This window comes from Pipistrellus kuhlii, unplaced genomic scaffold (genome assembly GCF_014108245.1).
Source record: "Pipistrellus kuhlii isolate mPipKuh1 unplaced genomic scaffold, mPipKuh1.p scaffold_m20_p_6, whole genome shotgun sequence".
Lineage (NCBI taxonomy): Eukaryota > Metazoa > Chordata > Mammalia > Chiroptera > Vespertilionidae > Pipistrellus > Pipistrellus kuhlii.
Genome location: NW_023425562.1, coordinates 22,890,462 through 22,914,622, shown reverse-complemented (window position 1 = coordinate 22,914,622; position 24,161 = coordinate 22,890,462). Strand labels below are relative to the sequence as shown.

Sequence of the window (24,161 nt, the reverse complement as noted above, 5' to 3'; positions counted from 1 at the left end):
ATACTATTTAAATGTGTGTCTTTAAAAGAACATTTCTAGTTCTGGGGATGGTTTTGTAATTGTGGTTTCCCTCCTCCTCACCCATTCACTCCCATAAATGAAGAGAATGCTTAGAAGGGTAAAGTGATTCCTTGGTGACTAGGACTAGGCTTCTTTTTATGAAGTAACATACTGATACTTGCCAGCAGGGTTGTCAGGAGATTAAAGGAAGGGGAAAGAATGAACATACCAGGCTCTGAATGAGGAACTTAGCCACATACATCTCTCTCATTCTCACAACGCTCCCACGGGACAGACAGCATTGCTTTTCCCATTCTAAAGATATGGAAACTGAGGTTCAGAAAGCCAGGCTACTCAATGGGGCCTCACAATTGGCCAATAATTCTTAAGTAGAGGTTTTCCCTTCCTTCTCTTGCTGCATCTCAATAATGGGTGTGAAAGGATTGTAGGCAATAGATGGCATAGGACTTCAGGTGCAATCACAGTGACAGCAACAAGCAGTATTACAGGCACTTTCTTTGGCTCAGTCTGATAAGAAGGTTAATGGTGTATCGTGTACTTGGAGTCAAATCTAAACTTTTTGGGTGGCTCCAAGGTCCTACATGACCTCTGCTCACCTCTCTGACCTTTGCTTGCTCCATGCTCCCTCACTCACTCTTCTCAAACTGTGTGCTCATTTGTTTTAGTGGCCAGATGGAAATCCAAAGTATGAATATTACTGTTTATTCAGCCAGTCCCCTGATGATGGACTCTAGGTGGATTCTAATTTTCTGACTATCACCACCTGTGGCAGAATGGACATGCCTCCTCATACAGGGTTAGAATGCTTGTCTAGCTTGGATATGAGAAGTGGAATTGCTGAGTCCAAGAGCATGTTCATTCTTCATTTTAAATAGATATGAAAAAAAAAAACCTGTGAGAATATGCTCATTCACTCATTCATTCCACAAACACATACCAGGGTTGTAAATTATGGCCCATGGTCCAAATGTGACTTTCTGCCTGTTTTTGTAAACCACATTCTATTGAAATACAGACATATCCATTCACTTGTGTATTATCTGGAACTTTCAAGCTACAATGATAGAGTCCAGTAGTTTTAATACTGTAGGGCCTGCAAAGCCAAAATTCACTGTCAGGTTTTTTTACAGAAAAAGTTTGCTGGCCCCCATGGCACACAAAGAAACGATAAACAGAGGAATGATACAAACATCAATTCCAGGGCTGTGAGTATCTCTTAGAAGAAAGGGACAGAGCCTCCCTTTACATTTTATTTTTGAAGTTGGATGGCCAGTTTCTACGGGTATCTGTAGTGTTATTCTTTATGCTTTTACATATGTCCTTGAACGTTGCATAATCAATTGAGAAAAAGGCTCAATACTCCTAATCTCCTTGCCTCTAGTTTATTCAATTGTGTTATTTCCCGGCAACTACTTAAATAAAGGTAATAATGCCAGGTGCCAAGGAGCATAAGGTAAGTTTCCTAACACGATTCAACAAGGTTTCTCCAGACAATGAGCAAACGCTGCTTGCTCAGGCACTGGCATATGTGAAGGACAATGGCTTTTCATCCCACCTGTCATTATTCTGTGACAAGGACATTCCAGGTGTACATAGCAGCCTGGCTTCTACACGCTGATGGAGCATTTTCTGTGGGCCAGGCCCTGTGGGCTAGGCCCTTCATGAAGGTCAGGGCTTGGCAAACTATGGTCCGTGGGCCAAATCTGGCCCACTGCCTGCTGTGTCAATAAAATTTTATTGGAACACACACTCATTACATACTGTCCGTCTGCTTTCATGCTCCAGTGGCAGAGTTGAGTAGTTGTGACCAAGACTGTGTAGGCCACAAAGCCAGAACTATTCGCTATCCAGCCCTTTACAGAAAAAGTAGCTGGGCGCCTAGGCAGATGATCTCATTGCATCTTCACAGCAACCGCAAGGAGGCCAGACGTGGTTTGGCTCCACTGTATGAACGACGAAACTCACCCAGGGCCTCAGGACCAGCAAGGGGCCGCGGTGGGGTGTGAGCCCAGGATGTGTGTGCTCTTACCACCTACGCTGTGCTGTCAGAGAACAGACGCTCTGAAAGTAACTGAAGCCATCCAATGACTTTGAACCAAATTAATTTCCCCCTGATGCCATGTTTTGTCTGGGAACAGGAGTGGGTTTCTCTTTTGTGCTGAAAAATAATATGGCTTCGTTTTTCTTGGCTGTCGGCCAGGCGGGTAACTTACGTGTGACTGTACTGCAAGTCTTCTAGCGCAGGAGGGACAGAAAGTTAAAAGCGGTGCCCACACCTGTTGGCCAAGGTCTGTCACAGGTAATCCCCCAGGATTTATGGAATGCACACTCTGGCAATGAAGCTTGGTCTTGGGCTTGAACTTCTGAGCCAGGCTGTCTGGGTTTAATTCCACCTCTGCTACTGACCTGGGTCACCTTGGGAGTTATTTGCCTTCTCTGAGTCCCCACTATGTATCCCTCAAAAGAGGATAATGGTGGGACCTTCCTCGTAGGGTTAAGGAATTAGTGGACACATAGCACTGAGAACTGCAGGTGGCAGCTGCTCAACCATGCTGACCATTACCAATGCTTGACCCCAATGCCCACAGGACTTATCACTGCCACCTCTACGACTGCTCTTGAATCTGCCTATTTCTGTGTGTACTGCCCTGTCCTGGGCTCTCACCACCACCACACTCCTTCCTGTTTCAGTCTCTCATTGGCCTGCCTGCTTCTCCTCTGCTTCCCTGCAATCCAGCGTCCCCATAGCAGCTAAATGACCTGAAAAGCACCCAGAATATACCCTACAGCCCTCAGCTTATACACCTGCCAATGAGAGTTCCTGTTGTACTTGTAATAAAACCCCAAATCCTTCTCAGGCCTCTCGGGCTCTGCCCACCTTGTTCCCCACTGTGCCCCAGCTAACTGGGCTTCTGAGACTTGCCAAATGCCTTCCCATCCCAGGCCTTCCCACTGCGGTCCCCTCTGCCTGGACGCTCTCCCTCCCGAGCTTGCTCATGCTCTTCTCTCAGTGCTCAGTTCCTCATCTAAAAGGGCTGCCTGGCCCTGGAGCCTAAATTATTCTTTCTTTATAACTTACATCCATATCATGACACCACCGCTCTCCTGGTTCCCCAGCTTGCTAACTGCAGATCTTGGAACTTCTCAGCCTCCATAATTGGGTGAGCCAATTCCTATTATCTATCTATCTATCTATCTATCTATCATCATCATCATCATCTCCATCCAATTGGTTCTGTTATCCTGGAGCACTCTGGCCAATGCAGACAGGTGAGCAGTGGATGGTGGGCCTGGTTCACTGAGTCTCTAGTTCTTAGCAGTAAGGTTCTGACAGTCAAGGTCTGTAGCTCTGTTGATTTTGCCTTCCCAGCATCCAGTTTTCCTTCTGACACCATCACTGTGCTTTCCTTTAAGAGAACCATCCCTCCCACTTGTCTAATCCATAGTCTTCAGCCTCCTTATCTCTCGCACCCCAACCTTCTTGCCTTGTCACATGACCCAGTTTGGGCCAGTGAAGCTCAATATGGGATTTTGGTGGAACTACTGGGAAAGATGAGTTCTCCTTTCACTGGGAGTGCTGAGCTGAAAGGATGCAAACTCAGAGTTGACAGGCACCATCTTTGCAGCCACAGGAAAAGAACCTGTGTGGGAGTAAAACCAACTCAGGGAAAAACATCTGAAGATGGAGTGAGATGTACTCTTCCTGACATCATTTGAGCACCTGGACCCAGCCATTCCTAATGTCAGACCCCAGTGTGTGAATCATTAAATTTACATTTTCCCTAAGCCAGCTTGGGTTAAGTTTCTTACTCTAGCAATCAAAAGAGGCCTTGATATAGTCTTTAGAACTTGTACCATATTTAATGTGTCTGTCCTCTTCTATTGCTAATACAAAATCAGGCTGGAATCACTTCTGATTTAACTGAGGCAAGAGGACAGAGAAAAGACCACAATATTGGGGCCCCACCTGGAAGCAAGGGCTTTGGCTGGTACTCACTGTAAGAAGGTATCCCATAGGCTTGCGCCGGAGGTGGGTAAGCTGTGTAGGGGGTGGCCTGTTGGATCCCCGTGCTGTACTGTGTCTGGCCGTAGGCTGCCATGGCCGTGGGAGGCTGGCTGGACAGGACACGTGGGCAAGGTCTGCATGGAAGGAGAGAAGATGAAATCTCCAAGCCCAGCCCAGCATCCCCTCCCCCTTTTTTGGTATCAATACCACCATTTTCCTTTGGGTATTGACTCTTTCCAGGGCAGAGACAATGGACAAAAACTACAGCATTTCCTTTAAGATTGGGAACAAGACAGGATCGTCTGCTTTCACCACTCTTATTCACATTATTGGAAGTCCTAGCCATAGCGATCAGGCAAGAAGAAGAAATAAAAGGCATCCAAATTGAAAAGGAAGAAGTAAAACTGTCATTATTTGCAGATGACATGATACTGTATATAGAGAATCCTAAAGATTCCACCAAAAAACTACTAGAATGGATAAATAAATTCAGTAACGTAGCAGGATACAAAATAAATAGCCAGAAATTAGTTGAATTTTTATACACCAATAATGTACTATCAGAAAGGCATACTAAGAAAACAATCCCATTTACACTTTGTATAAAAAAAATACCTAGGACTACATTTAATCAAGGATGTAAGAGACCTGTACTCAGAATATTATAAGACAATGAAGAAAGAAATTGAAGAAGATTAAAAATAAGTAGAAGTACATACTGTGTTCCTGGATAGGAAGAATTAACATCATTAAAATGTCCATACTACCCAAAATAACCAACAGATTCAAAGCAATTCCTATCAATGCATATTTCAAAGAACTAGAACAAATGTTCCAAAAATTTATAATAAAGACCCCTAATAGCCTCAGCAATCTTGAGAAAGAAAAATAAAGTTGGTGGAATCATGTTACCTGATATCAAACTATATTAGAAGGCCAATCAAAACAGCATGATATGGCATAAAAACATCATAGAGATCAATGGAATAGAATAGAAAGCCCAGAAATAAACCCACACCATTAATGGTCAATAAATATTTGACAAAAGAGGCAACAACATACACTAGGGTAAAAATAGTTTATTCAATAAATTATATTTGCACCCTAGCTGGTTTGGCTCAGTAGATAGAGCATCAGCCTGGGGACTGAAGGGTCCTGGGTTCGATTCCAGTCAGGGGCATATGCCCAGGTTGCGGGCTTGATCCCTAGTAGAGAGTGTGCATGAGGCAGCTATTGATGATTCTCTCTCGTCATTGATGTTTCCATCTCTCTCTCTCTCTCTCTCTCTCTCTCTCTCTCTCTCTCTCTCTCTCTCTCTCTCTCGCTCTCTCTCGTACTCTCTGAAATCAATAAAAATATTTTAAAAATGATATAGGACAGATACATGCATAAAATAAAATTAGACCACCTTCTTATACTACACATGAGAATAAATTCAAAATGGATTAGAGACTTAAATGTTAGACTTGAAACCATAAAAATCACAGAAGAAAACAGACAGTAAACTTTTGAACATTTCTCACAGCAATATTTTTTCTGCTATATATTCTTGGGTAAGAGAAACAAAAGAAAAAAAAATGGAACTACATCAAACAAGTTTTTGCACAGCAAAGGAAACCATCAACAAAATGAAAAGATAAGATCATATTTGCCAATGATCTTGCTAATGAGGGGTTAATATCCAAAATTTATAAAGAACTTATAAAATTCAATACTAAAAATACAAACAAATCTAATTAAAAAATAGGCAAAGGACCTGAATAGACACGACTCCAAAGAGGACAACAGATGGCTAAAATACATATGAAAAGATGCTCAAAGTCACTAATTACAGAAAAACGAAAATGAAACCACAATGAGATATCATCTGACAGCTGTCAGAATGGCTAACATCAATAAATTGACATATAACAAGTGCTGCTGAGGATGTGGAGAAAAGGGAACCTTGGTGCACTGTTGCTGTGGATGCAGACTGGTGTAGTCACCGTGGAAAGCGTCATGGAGTTAACGCAAAAAATTAAAAAGGTAACTGCCTTATGACCCAGTGATTCTAAAGAAACTTGAAACATTAATTCAAAAAAGAATATATGCACCCTCATGTTGATTGCAACATTATTTACAATAGCCAAGATTTGGAAGCAGCCCAAATGTCCATCAGTAAATGAATGGATAAAAAAAGCTGTGATACATTTACACAATGGAATACTACTCAGCTGTAAAAAAGAAGGAATCTCACTTTTTTTTTTTTTTTTTTTTTTGTGACAGCATGGATGGACCTGAAGAGCATTATGTTGTGTGAAATAAGTCAGTCAGAGGAAGACAAGACCATATGATTCCAGTTATATGTGGAAACTAATGAACAAAATAAACAAACAAAATAAGAACAGACCCATAGATATAAAGAACAGCTGTCTGATGGCATTTGTGGGGACTGAGTAAAATGGTGAAGAAACCCCACCAAACCTCATAGACACAGACAAGAGTGTGGGTGGGGGAGATAGAAGAGGGAAAGGGAGAAGAGGGAAAAGGGTATAAATGATGACAGGAGGATACTTGACTTGGGGTCATGGACACACAATATACAGATGATGTATTATAGAATTGTACACCTGAAACCTATGTAATTTTATTAACCAGTGTCACCCCCATAAATTCAATAAAAAAGAGTACAGAAACCTCAAAAAAAGTCCCTTTGGGCTTACATCAGCTGGAGTCAATTTCTGTTACTTGCAACAAGAGAGCACAAATGGATTCTGCACTCCATGGTGAGTGACAGGTCCCATGAAGGGCTAGGATTTTAAGGGCTCCTTTCTAAGACATCTACACTAATAAAAGAGAAATATGCAAGTTGACAGTCACTTCATGACACCCATCAGCCAATCAGGTGTGAATATGCAAATTAACCCAACAAAGATGGAGGCAGTGATGCCCCGCCCCCAGCTGCTCTAGGCCTCTGGGCAGCACCCATGCAGGTGCCAAGCAGCTGGGGAGGGTGGGACACCTGCCATGAGGAGGAGGGTGGGGGGTGGAGGGAGCTACAGGAGTGGTGCTCCAGCTGGAGCGAAGACTGAAGGCAGTGGCCAGAGCGAAGGCCTGGGAGCCAGGTGCTGGAGGAAAACCGGTGCTGGCAGCCAGGAAAAGGAAGGCCTATTACATAAATCTAGTGCAATGGGCCTCTAGTCTGTAATAAAGTAACTACTACCAATTACTGAGTGCTTACCATGGTTAGGAATTGTTACTGAGGCCCAATGCATGCATGAAATCTCATCATATGCTCATATCAACTCTCTGGTTGTGGGTGGGAGTCTTACACCTCTTATTTTAGAGAAGAGAAAACTGAAGCTCAGAGACCTGAAGTCACAGCTAGAAAGTTGGAAATCTAGAACTTAAACTCTGGAATCTGACTCCAGAGCCCACAGTTACATTGGGAACCATGAAACTTTGTTGCCTCTCAGTACTTGGTTGAAGCAGCAATAAAAAAAGTCAAGGTGGGCTGTTCTAACAGGAAGGGGGCAAGAGGGTGGCCCAGGGGCCATGTGCAGTCAATGCATCCATGGATATAATTTCTTTGGCCAGTAGTTATTTATTTGAATTCATTGCCAATATTTTAAAACTAAGAGGTTTCATGCTCTCCCCTTCCTTCATATTACCCACTTCTCTTGCAAAGCAGAAGCTTTGGCAAGCTGAGTGTGCACTCTGGTGTAGCGCCATCAGCTGGAGTTGAGAGCGGCCACCTCTTCAGACTACCACACTCTGTCAGCAACAGTCTCCACTGGACCACTTCATGTTGAAAACAGCTAACCATTCTTGTGCTTTTCACATGCCAGGCTCTACTGTCCGAATTACTATTATGTGGATTGGCTCATTTAAACCTCACAACTGTGACAACCCTTGGAGGTAGTGACAAATCAAATCCCCATTTTCCAGGTAAGAAAACAGGCAAAGAAAGACTAAGCAATGTACTAAAGGAACCCACAGCTGATACAGAATTTGAACCCTGCTGGCAGAGGCCATGGCCTTAATTACTGCGCTATGCCCCCTCACCCTTCAGTTACATACCTGGACACACACAGCCAGGTGTACTTGATGTCCTGTATCTAACTATTCTAACAGGCATGTTTGCCAGTAAATGTTAATGAGATTCCCCCATCTGTATCTAATTCTATTTTGGTTACATCACTTTAAAGAAAACCTGTTTGGTTCCAGAGTCCCTCCTACATAGGAAACCTCATGGCAGGTGTGAGACGGATGCAATACTTCATGGAATGATAAAAAGATGTTCTCGTGTCTTTCTTTCTTTTTGATTACTCCTGTGATAGAGGGTTGGAGAAGTGGTTCCAAAATGCATATGAAACTCATTTGAACTGGAGACGCCAGAACCAATACGAGAAGGCATTTGACCAGCCGATATTTTCTTCCTGGGAGGTGCCTGGAAATGCATCCAGTTGGTTGGGACCTAGCAGTGAACCTTATTGGAAATGTTCCCAATGGACATCTGTCCTTATAAGTAGAAAGTGGAAATCTGAGATGATCAACTCCTGCTTCCCATCAAAACCAATTTACCCCACTCGGATTAAACTGGGGCTGAAATGAAAACCTGGGAAAAGATGAGGGAGCTCTCTAATCCCGAGGCCATAAAATAAGCTAGTAAGAGTTAACAGACCTTGGTTGCTACTAACAACCCCAAAAACATCTGGAGGGAGAGGAAGGCTGGGAAAGATGCTCCTTAGAAATAGCTTCTCCAGGGTTGTCAAGGGAGGAGCACTTCCAGATAAGGAGCTGCTGGCCATTCCACAGGCCAAACCCAGGGGGCTCCCCAGGGCAGGTCACTGAGGGCCCTGGTAAGCTGTGTCCCTCCCTAAGTTCCCTCTGCCCAGCGCACATCCCCAATGGAGCGTTTCTGCGGCCGGCATGCAGTGTTGAGATTTCTGATTTACTGGCCCGTCTCCCCAATGGATTGGAAGCCTTCTGAGGCAGGGACCTCCCAGACTCCAGGGCTGTGTATGGGATTTGGTACTGAAGTGTGTTGGGTGAATGTTGGAGCAGAAAGGATGAAAGGAAGGAGAATGAGGGAGGGAGAGAGGAAAAGAAAGAGAAAAGGATGGGGAGGAGAGAAGGAAGGAGAGAGAGAGAGAGAGAGAGAGAGAGAGAGAGAGAGAGAGAGAGAGAGCGAGCGCGAGAGTGCGCGCCAAAGAGATGTGGGAGAGAGAAAGCAGTGAGAGAGAAGAGGAAAGGAAAAAGGAAAAAGGAAAAAGGAAAAAGGAAAAAGGAAAAAAGGAGGAAGGAATTGAGAAAGAGTCTATGCATAGGAAAGGAGAGAAGAAAGGAAGAAAAAACTGAAAAATGAATAAAGAAAGATGAAAAAAAAAAACAAAAAAACCCACAACAGCCAACATTGAAACACTGTTCCAGGCCGCCTTCTTAGCGCTTTTTATGTTTTAGCTCATTTCATGGGACAGGCACCATGTCTGTCCCTCTTTTCCAGATGGTGAGACTGAGGCCCGGGGAGGTGTGTCCTTTGCTCAAGGTCGCTTAGTTAGTTAAGTGCTGGCCTTGCAATTCCTCCCTAGGAGTCTGGCTCTAGGTACCTGTCCTCCAAGAGAGATAAAGGCAGAGGGTATGGGGAGCCAAGGCGAGGAGTCAAGGCAAGGGTACTCACCTTGCCAAGAGCTGGGACACGCGTGGAAGGGCCGATGCGGTGATGCCTGGAGGGAAAAGACAAAGTGGGAAGGCTTTAGTGACCAGAGTGGTGTCCCGCAGCAGTTGTGGCTTCAGATGCCACTTTAAGTGGGAGAAACTTAGAGAGTGGCTGCTGGGACCTTCTCAACCACAGTAGCTCCCGTGAGGCACATCTTAACACTCTCCTTGAAAGCCCCTACTGGGAGAACTCTGTCTCCAGCACTGATTGAAGGACTACAGAGAATGACAGTACCTCAAAAAATCAATGTAGAATCCATCCTCCCACCCATTGCACAGGGAGAAACTGAGGCCTCAGAGACAGAAAGAAGGTACTTGACCAGGTCATATGACTAGATAGCGGCGCAACTGGGACCTGAAGTTGGTTTCCTGACTCTCAATATCCATTTCCCTTCTGGTGACATCACGTCGATGTTTCTCTCCTCCCTCCCCAGTTTCAGTGTATGAGGTTCAGGTAGGGCTGGCCCCAGCACTGAGGGGGAGGCACCTCTCAGAGCATCTCCTAGGCTCCAGCGAGGGTATGCAGCAGGGAGATGGCAGTGGCCTGAGCTCCTGACTCATCCAAATCTCTGGGCACACAGCATCCAATCATCAGTGGGAGACAATAAGAGGAGGTGACAGAAAGGTGCTAGAATTAAGCAAGGAGAGATGTTTGCAAGAGAATAATTTTACAAATGGACAGTCCAACTCTATGTCATCTTTCATAGCACAACTCAGTGTCCTCACTGTGAGACCCTGGAAAATCCTAGATCCCATATCTACTGATGGCGCCAACCTGCCAATGCACAGTCTTTGTTGTGTAGGGCAGTGGCTCTAAGCTTGGGCCTGATCCTCCCCCAGTCCCTGAGATGGAGGCTATTCCAACTCTACCACGGGTAGCAGAGACTTTGGGCAGTTCCTCCTGTGAAATGGGGGGAAAATCTTCATCTCACAAGGATGCATGAGAATTAAATGAGATGACGATGATGTCCATCATTGACTCAGTACTTGTGATGTGCCAAGCTTTCATCTAAATTTGTTATCTGGATTAATTATCTTAATCCTCATCACCACCCCATCTAGTCACATCCTCCTGTTACAGATGAAGACCTGGAGGCACAGGAAGTTACTCACCCAAGGCCACACAGGTCTGTGATCTGAACCTGGGTGGTTTGGCTCTGGAGTCGGTGTTTGCAACCAGGACACTGCAGCCCACAGTGATGGCCAGCAGCTCTCACCCACTGAGAAGCTCACTACATGCCAGGCTAGGAGTTCACTGCCTGTAGGCATGATCTCATTTAGTCCTCACAAGGTACAAGGCAGGCAATGGCATTTTCCCCAGCACACAGATGGAGGAACTGGGGAAGGCCAAGTGCCTTGCTCAAGCCAAACCACCTGTGGGCATGGGACCTGGGACTTGAACCCAAGGGTTATTTCACTGCCAGGTCATTTTTCCTAATCACCAGATTTAAATTATGAGTTAAAAACCACTGGGGTGAGGGTGGGGTCCTGAAGTCCATTTAGAGAGCTACAACAAGAATTAGAGAATAAAAGAGACAATATCAGTGTGCTCAGAGTATAAGGAAAGGTGTGAAGCTTTTGTTCCAGCTATAGACATGAGAATGTTGTGTGTGTGTGTGTACAGAATGGCAGTGTCAAAAACACATTTCTTACTATGTGTCGTATTAAAAGAAAAGTTGGAGCAGGCTAATATCAAGGGAAGCTCCTGGCACACAGTAGGTGTTCATTCAATACTAATTTCCCTACTCCCAGGTTTACTGCTCTGGGCAGGGCCTCCCACACCTCCTTCCTCATCCTCCCCAGGACTAGGGAATGAACTGTCTCATTCTGAAGCAGCCACAGTCTCATTATTGGTAAAAGCCTATGATCTGAGTGTGGAAGGTACATAAGGTACTGAATTAAACATTTTTAATATGTTTTCTTTAATAAATATGTAAATATTCATATAAACCTGAATCTATGAAAACATTCCTATGGGCTGGGATCAACGTGGCAGCCAATACATCTGAGGCGAGAGTCTTTGCCCCACAACCAATCTGCCATGATTTGCATGTTCCCCTCACTCGGTTCCCTCTGTTCCTCTGAACTGTAGAGAGATCTGCCTTCCTTTCTCTCCTGCTGTGTAACTCTCTCCCATCCCCACCCTGGCAATCCCGGGAAAACTGTGCAAGCCAGACACAGGCATTGGGGAAGTGTAAAGATGGGGTGGGATGCGGTAAGGAGTCTTTCCACGATGCCAAAGTGTTACAGACCCTGGCAGAGGGTGTGAGGGGGGCAAGTGTGCCCCACCCACATGGCCAGGTTCGATGAGCCTGAGGAGGGGTGGTGAAGGATTAAAGAAGACAGACAAAGGAATACAGCTGGGGCTAGGTGGGATCACTGTTCCTGGAAGAGGAAACAGTGACCCAGCCTGCAAGCCGAAACTCTATTTTATAGTCAGAGCACACAAAGCAACACGAGTGGTCAACATGTTTACAGTGTTCTTGTGAGTTTCCCCTTGTTTTAGCAGCACTTGCTGCACCTCCCACAGACCATTAGCTACCCAGGAAGGAACTAGGGAGGACTAGAAGGTCAAGCTTAATTATGCTAATAGGGCTCTGCCCTCCATGCTGGGACTTGTTTGTGTCCCTGCCACAGGTCAATCTGAGGGTTGGCCCTATAGCCCCTCCCCAAGCATTCTGGCAATCTAAGGGAGTGATCACGCTGCTCATGGTCACCCCATCATATACACGGGGCTGTGAACACAAGGGCCAGAAAAGTCTCTGACTCCTCTCTTCAAGTGAGCCCCACGCATCTTTGGGGTGGTGATGACAATCACATTCAGCAGCAGCAGCTCCGTTGATATTTGTGGGATCTGGTGCCTGTAGAATAATTCAGGGGTCCTCAAACTTTTTAAAGTGGGGGCCAGATCACGGTCCCTCAGAGAGCTGGAGGGCCAGACTATATGAACTACTAATTCCTACTGTAACACCTCGGCTGCGCTCACTGCCCAAAAAACCTGGCGGGCCGGATCAGACTCCTCTGCGGGCCACATGTGGCCCGCGGGCCGTAGTTTGAAGACGCCTGCATGGAGATGGACTTCCTCGTGACCACAACTTCCTGCTCTTAATTTTGTCAGTGTCACTGAACTTGCCATGATGGGTGAGGGTGAGGTAAAGGGGGGAGTCATTGATGGCAACTCATATCCATGTTGCCAGTGGCGGAAGCAGCCCTGGTGGCTGACTCACCAGAGCCACATCTGTTGACTCCAGGCTCCACCGTGTGTCTCAGAGGGAGTGGCTGGCACACCAAATGGGGCAGGCAGCTCTCAAGAGGAGAGGAGAGAGCTCCATTTACTTCTGAATTTAAAACTCTAAGCCTGATCCTCCTCCCCAGCTTCCCATAGGTGAAGGGAGAAGGATGAGCTCAACAGATGGGCAGAGCCTCTGGGATGAACTCATTCACTCATTCATTCATTCATTGCCCACCAGGTGCCAGGCTTATGTTAAGAATGGGGTTTCAGTAGTGAACAAAAGCATTCAGGGTCCTGCCCTCATGAACCCTCCTGTTGAGCAGAGAGATGGATGGCAAACACAAATCACATCAATAAGTACTTCATTGTAATTATAACAAGGTACAAGGCGGAAAGTGGATGTTGTAGACTCTAGAGCACATGTGTCAAACACAAGGCCCGCGGGCCAAATCCGTCCCGCCAGGCCTTGCAATGTGGCCCGCACCGCGCTGTCATCACTGCATTCCGCTGCGTTTCCATCACAATGACAGTATATGACTGTTCAGTAAACCATTCGGCCCGTGATTTAGGCTGGATTTTAGATTTTGGCCCCTTCTCTGATTGAGTTCGACACCCCTACTCTAGAGCATTGCACCTGGAATCTTAACAGCACAGCTCTGGCCTGGGGATCTTGCTAAAATGCAGACTACAGGTCTGCAGGGCAAGGAAGCTCCCAGGTGCTTGCTGATGAGGCAGGCCCAGAAGCCACACTCTGAGTAGAAGAGTCTAGACCAGTGGTCAGCAAACCGTGGCTCGAGAGTCACATGCAGCTCTTTGGCCCCTTGAGTGTGGCTCTTCCACAAAATGTCACGTGCGCGCGCGCATGTATAGTGGGATTGAAACTTCATGGCCCATGCGCAGAAGTCGGTTTCGGCTCTCAAAAGAAATTTCGATTGTTGTACTGTTGATATTTGAGTCTGTTGACTAAGAAGTTTGCCGACCACTGGTCTAGACCATGAGCTAGTAAAGAACCGCAAATTACGAAAAGGTATCATAATTCTGGGTTAATAAAAATAAATCTCCATTCCTGAAATTACAAACTCAAATGCATATTGGGACCAAGAAGGTAATATAAATGAGCAAAATCAAGATCACACTGTAATATGAAGAAACTAAAGCTGGGGTCTGTGTGTGTAAGTGCACACTTATGTATGACTGTGTGTGTATGTGATTGTATGAAGTAACTTGCCCACATTGTTCATTCATTCATGCACTCAACAAATGTTTTTTATGTTCCTACTCTGGGCTAGATCTGCAATCCAAATCCCAGAATTTGTTAATTTAATATTCCTTCTGAAGAAAGCATGGGGGCAAGAAGAGGTCAGATCCAAATTAAAATCCCTACTCTGCTTCAATAAAACTGTGTGACTTTATGCCTGTGACCTTCTCTCTCTAAGCCTCGGTTTCTACATCTGCAAAATGGGGCAACATCTCACTCCCCACAGCTGCTGCAAAGATTACACAGGTATGTACCTACCACATGGTAACTGCTCAACAGGCAGCAGCTATTATTAGCTTCCCAGTCTCTCGAGGGCCCTCACTTAAGCCATTTAAATCCATGAGCCCAATTTGAATGTTCACACTTTTTTTTTTTCTTTACTTCTCACTGGGAGGATTAAGAAGCTAATGACTCTGAAAGCAGCAACCGCTATTAAGATGTCTAACTGGCCCTCAGGGGCTGCTTCTAACTGATCTCCGAGATACGAGATAATTTCTAGTGAGATGTTCTGAAGCAGGTCTTTGCCATAAAAGGTGTGGGTCTATAACTGTATCAATTCAGTTCCCTCATGTGGGTGATAGAGATTGCTCCCAGACCAGGGGCAGGGACAGTAGGAGGAAGCACTGTATTAGGAGTCCAGAAGTGAGCACCTCAACTTTTTTTTTTTTTTACATTTTTTTATTAAATTATTATCTGTGTACATATTTTAACATTGCCTCCCCCCTCCCTCCCCAGAGTTTTATGTCCATTGGTTAGCACCTCAACTTTGACTCTCATTGAGTGACCATGTGACAGTGAAGAAGTCATTTGTCCATCTTGGGGCTGTTCCTGAGGACTGAAAGGCATGAAGCCAGAGTATCCCAGGGTGTGGGGATTTGAGGGACTATGCATATACACATTTTTATATTTAAATCATCACAGACTTTTCTTAAGGAGTATGAGAATCACAAGTGTACCAGAGCTGTTATTTTTTCATTTCTGGAACTGGCCTTAAGTCATCCTTTTAAAACGAATTTATTGAAAGGGAGTTGCTTTAAAGAAAAACGAGTAAGCAAGTGACAGTATGAATATATGGCAGAGAAAGGGGCTTGAGAATGTGTGAAGTTTGTGAGATGCCACCATAAGTGCAAGTCCTTTGCCCATGGAGGAGGGCATTAGGTCATTCATAATACTCAGTGCCCTGTCTCAAAAAGAAGGGATTGTTAATTTCCTTAATGCTAAACTAATTCTGTTCTGTGCCAGCAGAGGTCATTCTGGGTGCCAACTCCCCCAGGAAGCCAACTGAGATAGAGGTGGGAAAGGTGAAGGTGACCTGTGGCTGCCCGGGTGAGGACCTGTGCAAAGCTCTGGGCAGCTCAATCGGGCTTGGGTGGAATGCACAGGGCCTGCCAGCCCCAGGCTGGAACCGGTGAGACTGAAACTCACAATCAGACCTGGCCAGGCCCAGGGCAGAGGAGTTGAGTTGCAGGAAGTCTGAGAGAAGATGACAGCCCAGCTTGTGCCACAGGGTGGTGGTTTCGCCTCTCCAAGGAAACACTTAAAGAGATTATAGCCTTGGATTTTGCAAAATGTATCTGCATTTTTTTAAAAATATATTTTTATTGATTTCAGAAAGGAAGGGAGAGGGAGAGGGAGAAACATCAATGATGAGAGAGAATCATTGATTGGCTGCCTCCTGCATGCCCCTCACTGGAGATGGAGCCCGCAGCCTGGGCATGTGCCCTGATCAGGAATTGAACCATGATCTCCTGGTTGATCAGCACTCAACCGCTGAGCCACACTGACTGGGCTTTATCTGCATTTTAAAAGAAAAAAATTTCTCTATTCAACTTTACTTTCTTAGTTCTATAACTTCCCTGGCACCCTTCTTCCAGAAGATGGAACATGATTCAAATCCAATTTTCCATTGAATGGTAATGAAGGATGGCTAATATTTCTTGAGTGGTTCCAACAGGTCAGGCACTGTGCTAAAGGATTGCATGGCTCTTATCTCTTTTATTCCCACAACAATCCAATGAGGAAGTTATATTATCTGTAATTCTCACACCTGCAAAATGAAGTTGGTGAAGTAAAGGAAACTTTATTAAGAGTTTAAAGCCAATATCAACCTGAAGTTATCTGTGATTCCTCAAGACTGCTCTGTATTCATCCAACTGCCCATCCATGCACTTGCCCATCCATCCATCTTCCATTCAGCTATTCATTTATCCATCCATCTACTCACTCATCTATTCACCTATCTATCCATCCATGCATCTATCCATCCACCCACCCACCCACTGACCTGTCCATCCATCCACCTATCTATCTATGCACCCCCCACCATAAATAATTTTGGGGCATCTACCATAAGCCAGGCACTAAGCAATGTACTCATTTGGAACAGAAATGAAAATACATACATACAAATTAAAAATTATCTTTGTCTTGGAGGAATTTAGTATCTAGAACAACAGTTCCCAACCCTGGGTGCACAATAAACTCATTTGAAGAGCTTAAAAAAAAAATCTTATTGTTTAGGTCACACTTCTGACCAATTAGACTCTCTGAAGGTAGGATTTGGACATTAGCATTAATTTTTTTTTCACTTCCCAAGGGACTCCAACGTATAGCCAGATTTAAAACCAGTACTGGAACCTGGTCCTTAGAGTGTGGTCACTGGACCAGCAGCATCAGATTACCCGGGACTTGTTAGAAATGCACATTCTCAGAGTCCCCGCCCAAACCTTTATAGAATCAGAAATGTTCAGGGTGGGGCTCTTTGATCTGTGTGCTAACAAAACTTCCAAGGTGATTTGATGCACAAGAGGATTTGAAAACCACCAGCTAGCACCTTGCTACTCAGAGTGCTGGTGAACCACAGCGTAGGCATCACCTGGGCGCTTGTTAGAAATGCAGACTCTGAGGCTGGATCAGAATCTGTGGTTCAACAAGGTCCCCAGGTGATTCTCTGCACATTAAAGATCAATGACTGAGTGAAGAAGTGGGGACTCCGGAGCCGAAGTGCCTGGGTTTGATTCCTGGCCCTGCCACTCAACCTGTACGACTTTAAGCTGGTTACTTAACTTGGCCTTGCCTCAGCGTCCGCACCTGGAAAGCGGGATTCTAGCCTAACAGGAGAGTGATATTACATGAGAAACAGTCAGTGTACTCCTGACGGAACAGACTTCGGAGTCAGACCACCCAGGTTCCATTGTGGCTGTCGCTAAGCTGCGCCTCTGACCAAGCTGCATAACGACCCTGAGCTGCCGTTTCCCCTCGTGTAAAGGGAGGTTAGTAAGCCTCCACTTCTCAGAGTTGTGGGGCCTGAGTGCGTTCAGACATTAACGTTGGGCACACGGCCCAGTGTTCGCTACAATGGTGACAGAGGAAGAGGAGGAGAACTAATCTAGATTTACACTGTTCTGAGTGGTGCCGGGCACAGAGTATGTGCTCACACAAGTTAAAGACATAAGGTAGGGACTCACCTATGGGACAACTGCCCCAGGTTCCCACTGTGGCAGCCAGGTCCGGGGTCTCTAAAGCGCTCAGCATTTCAAGAGAAACTGGAAATCCAGATTTTCATCTGAACTGTCCCAATTTTTATAACTTTTATTTAAAACATGGTGTAACACACACACACACACACACACACACAAAACAACAAAAAACAAACAAACAAACAAACAAAAAAACAAAATCAAAACCAAAACAAACAAACAAAAAACCCGGCATGCCTGAAAGTTAGACTGGCCTGTGAGCTGCCAGTTTGCAACGTGCAACTATGGCTTTGAACTCACTGTGGTTACTGGAGTCGGAGGACAAAGACAATGGAATGATAGGTTAAACCATTGTACCACGCCCCCAAGCTGGGCCAGGCACTTTGTATAATATTATTTCATTGCTTCTTGCAGTAAGCGCCCTGTCATGATTATGCTCCCTTTTGATAGAAAATTGAGAAAACTGAGGCACAGAAAAGCTCAACAATTTGCCCAAGACCATCGGGCGGGTTGGCAGTGGAGCTGGGACTCAGACTTGGGTTTTCCTTACTCACAGCCTATGCCTTGTCCCATCTCCTGGCTCTGAAATGAAGATGATCTTAAGGTAACTTGTGCCTCTTTTCTATAGAGAGAAAAGGATGACTGACTTTGAATGGGGCTCAATACATCTTCTCCAATTCTGTAAGAGCCCCAGGGCTTTCCACACACGCTCCTAAGTGCCAGGGAGAACGAGGTGGTGTTCTCTGCCCTGCGGTTTGGGCATGGGAGCCCAGCCCCTGTTGGTGGCACTCAGAGGAGGCTTGTTCCCGCTTCATCACCGGCATGGAAAGGAAATGTCATAATCATGGTGACATCAATAATGACTCCCAGAAGCCTGGAGTTGCTTAAAAGCAAATTCCTTGTGACGTTATAGTACAACTAGAAACACATCTGGTCTTCCACGACAGTTACATAGCATTTGTGCCCCATGAGCTGGCATCAAACCCAGATGGTGAAGGAGAGACGGCTGGGGCGGTCCCAGGGTACAGGCAGCGAATCCCACAGCTGGCCCAATAAAGGGTTAAGCCCAATGGTAAACAGAATAGCTTAATGCCTTTTGTTAACTCCAGCTCTGCCAGGAAGGCTGACAGATCCCAAACAAGCAAACAATAGCTGGAATTGTTCTAGTGAAAACTCGTCTGGCTGCATCATTTGCCAATAATTTTAAAAACAGCGTAACTCTCCTCTGCTTCCTTGACTTCAACCCGACCAGAAAGCAAAAGGTGGACGGGTTCTTGTCCCAACACCAACCCTCTTTAGACAAGACGCCTGTTTGGAGGGCAGGAGGGCGCGGAGGGACAGGGCGCAGAGACCAGGCCGGCCCTGGAACACGCCCGAAACTGTCTACATCTGGGAACGTGTCAGCAATTCTTGGAATTGGAGACCGAGACAGGAAGTTCAGAGCATGAACGAGCACACTTTCCCCGCCAATGACTAGACAGAATTGTCAGCAACGTACGCTAAAGTTTTGGTCTAGAGGCAACAATCTAAATGACCAGAGGAGAAATTGTTCTAACGACGGTACTTTTGAAAGGATGGGTGACTAACTCCGATAGCCCCTTACTCTATTCCGCCGGCAGGGCAGGGACCACCTCCGGTCCACCATGGCTCACGCCAGGAGGCCTACCTTCTGTGCCACTCAGAGTCCGGACATCGGCGTCAGCAGTGAGCTTCAGTTTACCCACACAGGTGCTGTTTACAGTAAGACTGGGTGAGAGCACTAGTTCTAGCATTTCCTTGTACCTGAAAGAAAACAAAGGGAAATGTAATTTATTCATCAATTATGCATGCTTACTAATGATTTCTCTTTCTTTCCCTAAGAGTATAAATATGAAAGCTGATTACCTAAAGCCAGCCGTCTTTTAAATTCTACATCATAAAAATTCACTAAACTTTTCATCAGAGGGAAACGAGGCATTGAAATGAAGTACTTGCTCCCCTCGGGAGAATACGCCCACTTGATTAAAACTTTCCCCTTCTTCCTCCTATATTTTGCCATTAGAAAAAAATTATCATTTGGTCTCTTTCAAATGCCATGTGAATGAGCTGGAGTGAGCCAGCGAGACTTCTCAGGAGAGGAAAGGAGACACGGTAGGGAGAGAGTGTTTGAATTTAGATTCCTCAAAGCCAGAGGCGTGGGGAGAAGTCCGAGTTGACTGTCATTAAGAGGGGAAACGGATAAGGTATTCCGGGTGTGACTTGCTCAGATGGAGAAAGGCTCCGAAGGCATTACTGATATTGAAGTCCCTCTCTAGGCAGCAAAACTCACAGCCCATCACTGCGGTCCCTCCCCAGAAAGAACACAGTAGCTCCTGCATTACTTACAATTTTGATAAAATGTGAACGGAGGCAGGGACAAGTCTCCTGGGCTGTTTGATTGAAAACTTTTCCAACCCTTGCACCATGTCAGTACTTATTCCTCCCAAATTCCTACCCACTGTGGTTAGGAAATGAGGTTTCCGGTTCATGAGCACAACGTTGTACATGGCAGTTAGCAAAGGACTCAACTACAACCAGCAACGTTTGGCACTGACTCAAGTTGTCCTCAGAGAAAGGCTAAGTTTACTGGCTGCACATCTGTATCCAAGGTCAGGATCCGGATATCATTGTGTTAATAAACACCACGTACTGACTGAAGGTGAAGTGGTTATGGACTCGGATTTCTTCATGAAAAGGTTGTGGGTTCAAATTCCAGTGTCACTATTCCCTAGCCAGAGCAAGTGACAGAAGTGCTGTAAGTCAAAGTGTCCTCACCTGGATAGTGGGGGTTATCAAAGTGCCTCCTTGACGAGGTCATGGTGAGATGGAAAGAAATGATACATGTAAAGAAAGGACTTAGCAGTGGCAAGCCCATGAGTAACCAGGCAGTATGCTCACACAATGGAATGCAATACAGCTGTGCAAAAGGCTGAAGGAAGCACAACAGACAGATTGCCAGGCAAAGTTCTGAGCAAAGAGGTAGGAGGATACCCAAGGGATGATACTACTTCCATGAAGTGCAAAATACACAAACCAGTATTATATACTGCTTAGGGATACAGACATATGCAATAAAAATATAACAGTATGTATAGAAACAATAGACACCAATTTCAGGACAATGGTTAACTTGGGAACAGTAGGAGGGAGGGAGGCAATTTGGGAAGTGGTACCTTGGGAGTGTCACCTGTGTGTGTGACATTTTCGTTCAGGGGTTGACAGTGACTGTGGCCCATCAAAATCCAGCCTGCCATCTGTTTTGTGTGACCCAAGGATTACTTTTACATTTTTAAATGGTTGAAAACAATCAAAAGAAGAATAACATTTCAGGATGTGAAAATTATATAAAATTCAAATTTCAGTGTTCATAAACAAAGTCTTTTGGTGCATAGCTCCAAATTGTCCATGACCACTTTCATGCTGCAACTTCTGAGTAATTGTGGTGGAGACCCACAAATATTTGATATCTGCCAGAAAATATTTACCAGCCCAGTTTCAGTTTGTAAACAGGGTGATGGGCATACTACTGTTACCCTCTGTTTCCTGGTTACCGTTGCTACCTGGCATCTTTGTGTGCCTAAACCACTTAATTAAAAATGTTTTTATTGATTTTACAGCGAGAGAGGAATGGAGAGAGATTGAACCAGGGACCTGGGCATGTGTCTTGATTGGGAATCGACCTGGTGACCTTTCCGTGCATGGACAATGCTCAACCATCTGAGCCGCACTGGCCAGGGCTGAACCACTTAATTTTTTTTTTAAAAAAGAAATAAATCAGTTATTGTAGGTCTTACACACATGAAGTATTTTTATATATACTTTTTGATCTGATAAAAAGAATTCCACACAAATCAGCTTCTACTGCTTATATCTTTATATTATTGGATTCACATTTAGTTCCTAAATGTTCCCAGGTATGCATGTATGCTGTGTGTCTGTTTTCTTGTTCCCTGAATGCCACAGTCACTCCAGGAGAGAGGCCTGGAAGTCTCATTCTTTGAATACTTCAAACATGTTGTATGGAGCTCAGCAAATAGCAGACATTGAACCTATTGTCTGACTGTAGGTGCCAGAAATTTGCATTTTATCTAAACTCATTCCCTTCATCCTTTTGCACAAAGGTTATTCAGGATTAAAAATAAACAATGATGTAAAAGATAGCACTGGTTTCTAAATATCCAGATGCTATGAGTATGGGTATTAGAGGCAGCAAATTGTTAAAGGACCAAATCCAATTAAAAACAAAATGAATTGTCTCTCTGCATCCTCAGGGTTTAAAAGTCATTGTCAATATTTTAAATATATATTTTATTGATTTTTCATAGAGAGGAAGGGAGAGGGATAGATAGCTAGAAACATCGATTAGAGAGAATCATCGACCAGCTGCCTCCTGCACACCCCCAACTGGGGGTGTGCCCGCAACCAATGTACATGTCCTTAACCGGAATCGAACCTGGGACCTTTCAGTCCGCAGACTGGCGCTCTATCCACTGAGCCAAACCGGTTTTGGCCATTGTCAATATTTTAAAGTAAAGCAATTTCATACAGAAACTTAGATTTTCAGCTTCTCTTGAAAAATGGAAGAATAGTGCCACATTTCTGCATGACAACAATTGGCTGGAGCTGAGTAGTGGCAGACCAACTTAGTGAAGGCCTATGGGCTCCAGTTTGCCACAGTCCCCACCCCTCCCTAGTGTCTTACATTTGACTCTCCTTTTCCATTTATATTTCCTCCTGGTCTCTATAAGCCTTTGCATTTGAAACCCAACAGGAAAGCCTGACAAGAAAAGAAATAGCAATGTGACTTCTGGCCTCAGTCAAATAGCTTATTTATTTTACTGAGTGTTGCTGTCATCCTCAAGAGCTCTTAGCACATCCAAACAGCATTTGTTGACATTACAGCAGAGCAGGAATGTGTTTGTGAGTTTTAACTCTGGGACAGAGTATTGCTGCTAAAGCTTTTGGTGTCTTCACCCCTTGCCTAATATCCTTGCAGACTAAGGAACATGGAAATCATCTGTATTTTCCCAACAGCACTTGACACAGAATCTTATTCATTATGTCATCTGATTGACACCTGTGGAGATAAGAAGAAGGAAGGCGTGGAGGAGGAGAGGGACTAGATACAGGCGTCTTCAAACTACGGCCCGTGGGCCACATGCGGCCCGCAGAGGAGTCTGATCCGGCCCGCCAGGTTTTTTGGGCAGTGAGCGCAGCCGAGGTGTTACAGTAGGAATTAGTAGTTCATATAGTCCGGCTCTGAGGGACCGTGATCTGGCCCCCACTTTAAAAAGTTTGAGGACCCCTGGACGAAGGGAGGGAGGAAATATAGAAGTGAGTGACTAGCTTCTTTCAACAAGATTTTTAAAAATTCCTGTTTATCCTCATGTTTCCAATTCATCCTACATAATAACTCTAATGTATTAAATGTGTCTTCTTAAACGATGTCATGTTTTTTTTTATGTGACAGACATGTTTTAATTTACATGAATAATGTTGTCTTTGAGATCTCATTCTGTTTATTAGACTTCACCCCTAGTCTGCACTATGATTTTAAAATGGATACATATTGCTGGATGATTCTCTAGCTTATGGCTAGAAATCCATATTGTATAATCTCTCTATTTATTTATGCATTGCCCTAATGATGAACATGTAGGAAGACTTCATCTCTCAGCCATCATAAACAATGCTGCAATGAACATATTCATTTAAATTAATAAATATTTAAAAATATAAAACATAATTAAATCATAAAACATTTATGTATAAACACATATATTCTTTATATATATAAATGTTTTATTTATGTATAAACACACACACACACACACACACACACACACATATATATATATATATATATATATATATATTTGATGATTATATATATAATATGGAGGATTTCTGTGCCATTGGGTACACATGAACTCAACTTCATAAAGTACTAGCAGACTGCTCTCATAATTCCTGTATTAATCTATATTCTCACCAGAAGTGCATAAACATTCTAGTTTCATAAATTTTTTTTAAAAAAATCTTTGTTTAAAGTATTTCATAAGTCTCCTTTTCCCCACATTGACCTCTCCCTGCCCACTACTGCCTCCCAGCACCTGCCCCACCCCCCTATTGTCTGTGTCCATTGGTCATGCTCATATGCATAGATACAAGTCCTTTGGTTGTTCTCTTACCCTCCCGGTAGTTTGATAAATTATTTCTAACACCTTGCATTGTCCACCTTTCTAATTTTTGCCAAGCTGAAGGGGTGGAAAATTGTACCTTAGTTGTTTCAAGTTGTATTTCTAAGATTACTAGTGAGTTTGAACATATATTCAACCTAATTATGGGGCTTATAAGTTTTGGAGAACTGTCTATTTATATCCTTTATCCTTATCAATTTTTCTATTGGATTTTTTGTTTGTTTTCTTGTTGGGTTGTTGGAGTGCCTTG

General features: G+C 44.4%; 1 protein-coding gene across 1 annotated transcript in view; it reads right to left on the bottom strand.

The window, feature by feature from the left end:
- EYA2 (EYA transcriptional coactivator and phosphatase 2) overlaps positions 1-24,161 on the bottom strand; it is a 201,420-nt gene that overhangs the window by 114,776 nt on the left and 62,483 nt on the right. Inside the window, exons 2-4 of the mRNA XM_036419140.2 lie at positions 19,360-19,475; positions 9,687-9,732; positions 4,019-4,161 (exon numbers count right to left, since the gene is read on the bottom strand). Coding sequence (XP_036275033.1) covers positions 4,019-4,161; positions 9,687-9,732; positions 19,360-19,465 — 295 coding nt within the window. The 5' untranslated portion in view covers positions 19,466-19,475. The remainder of the gene's footprint in view (positions 1-4,018; positions 4,162-9,686; positions 9,733-19,359; positions 19,476-24,161) is intronic.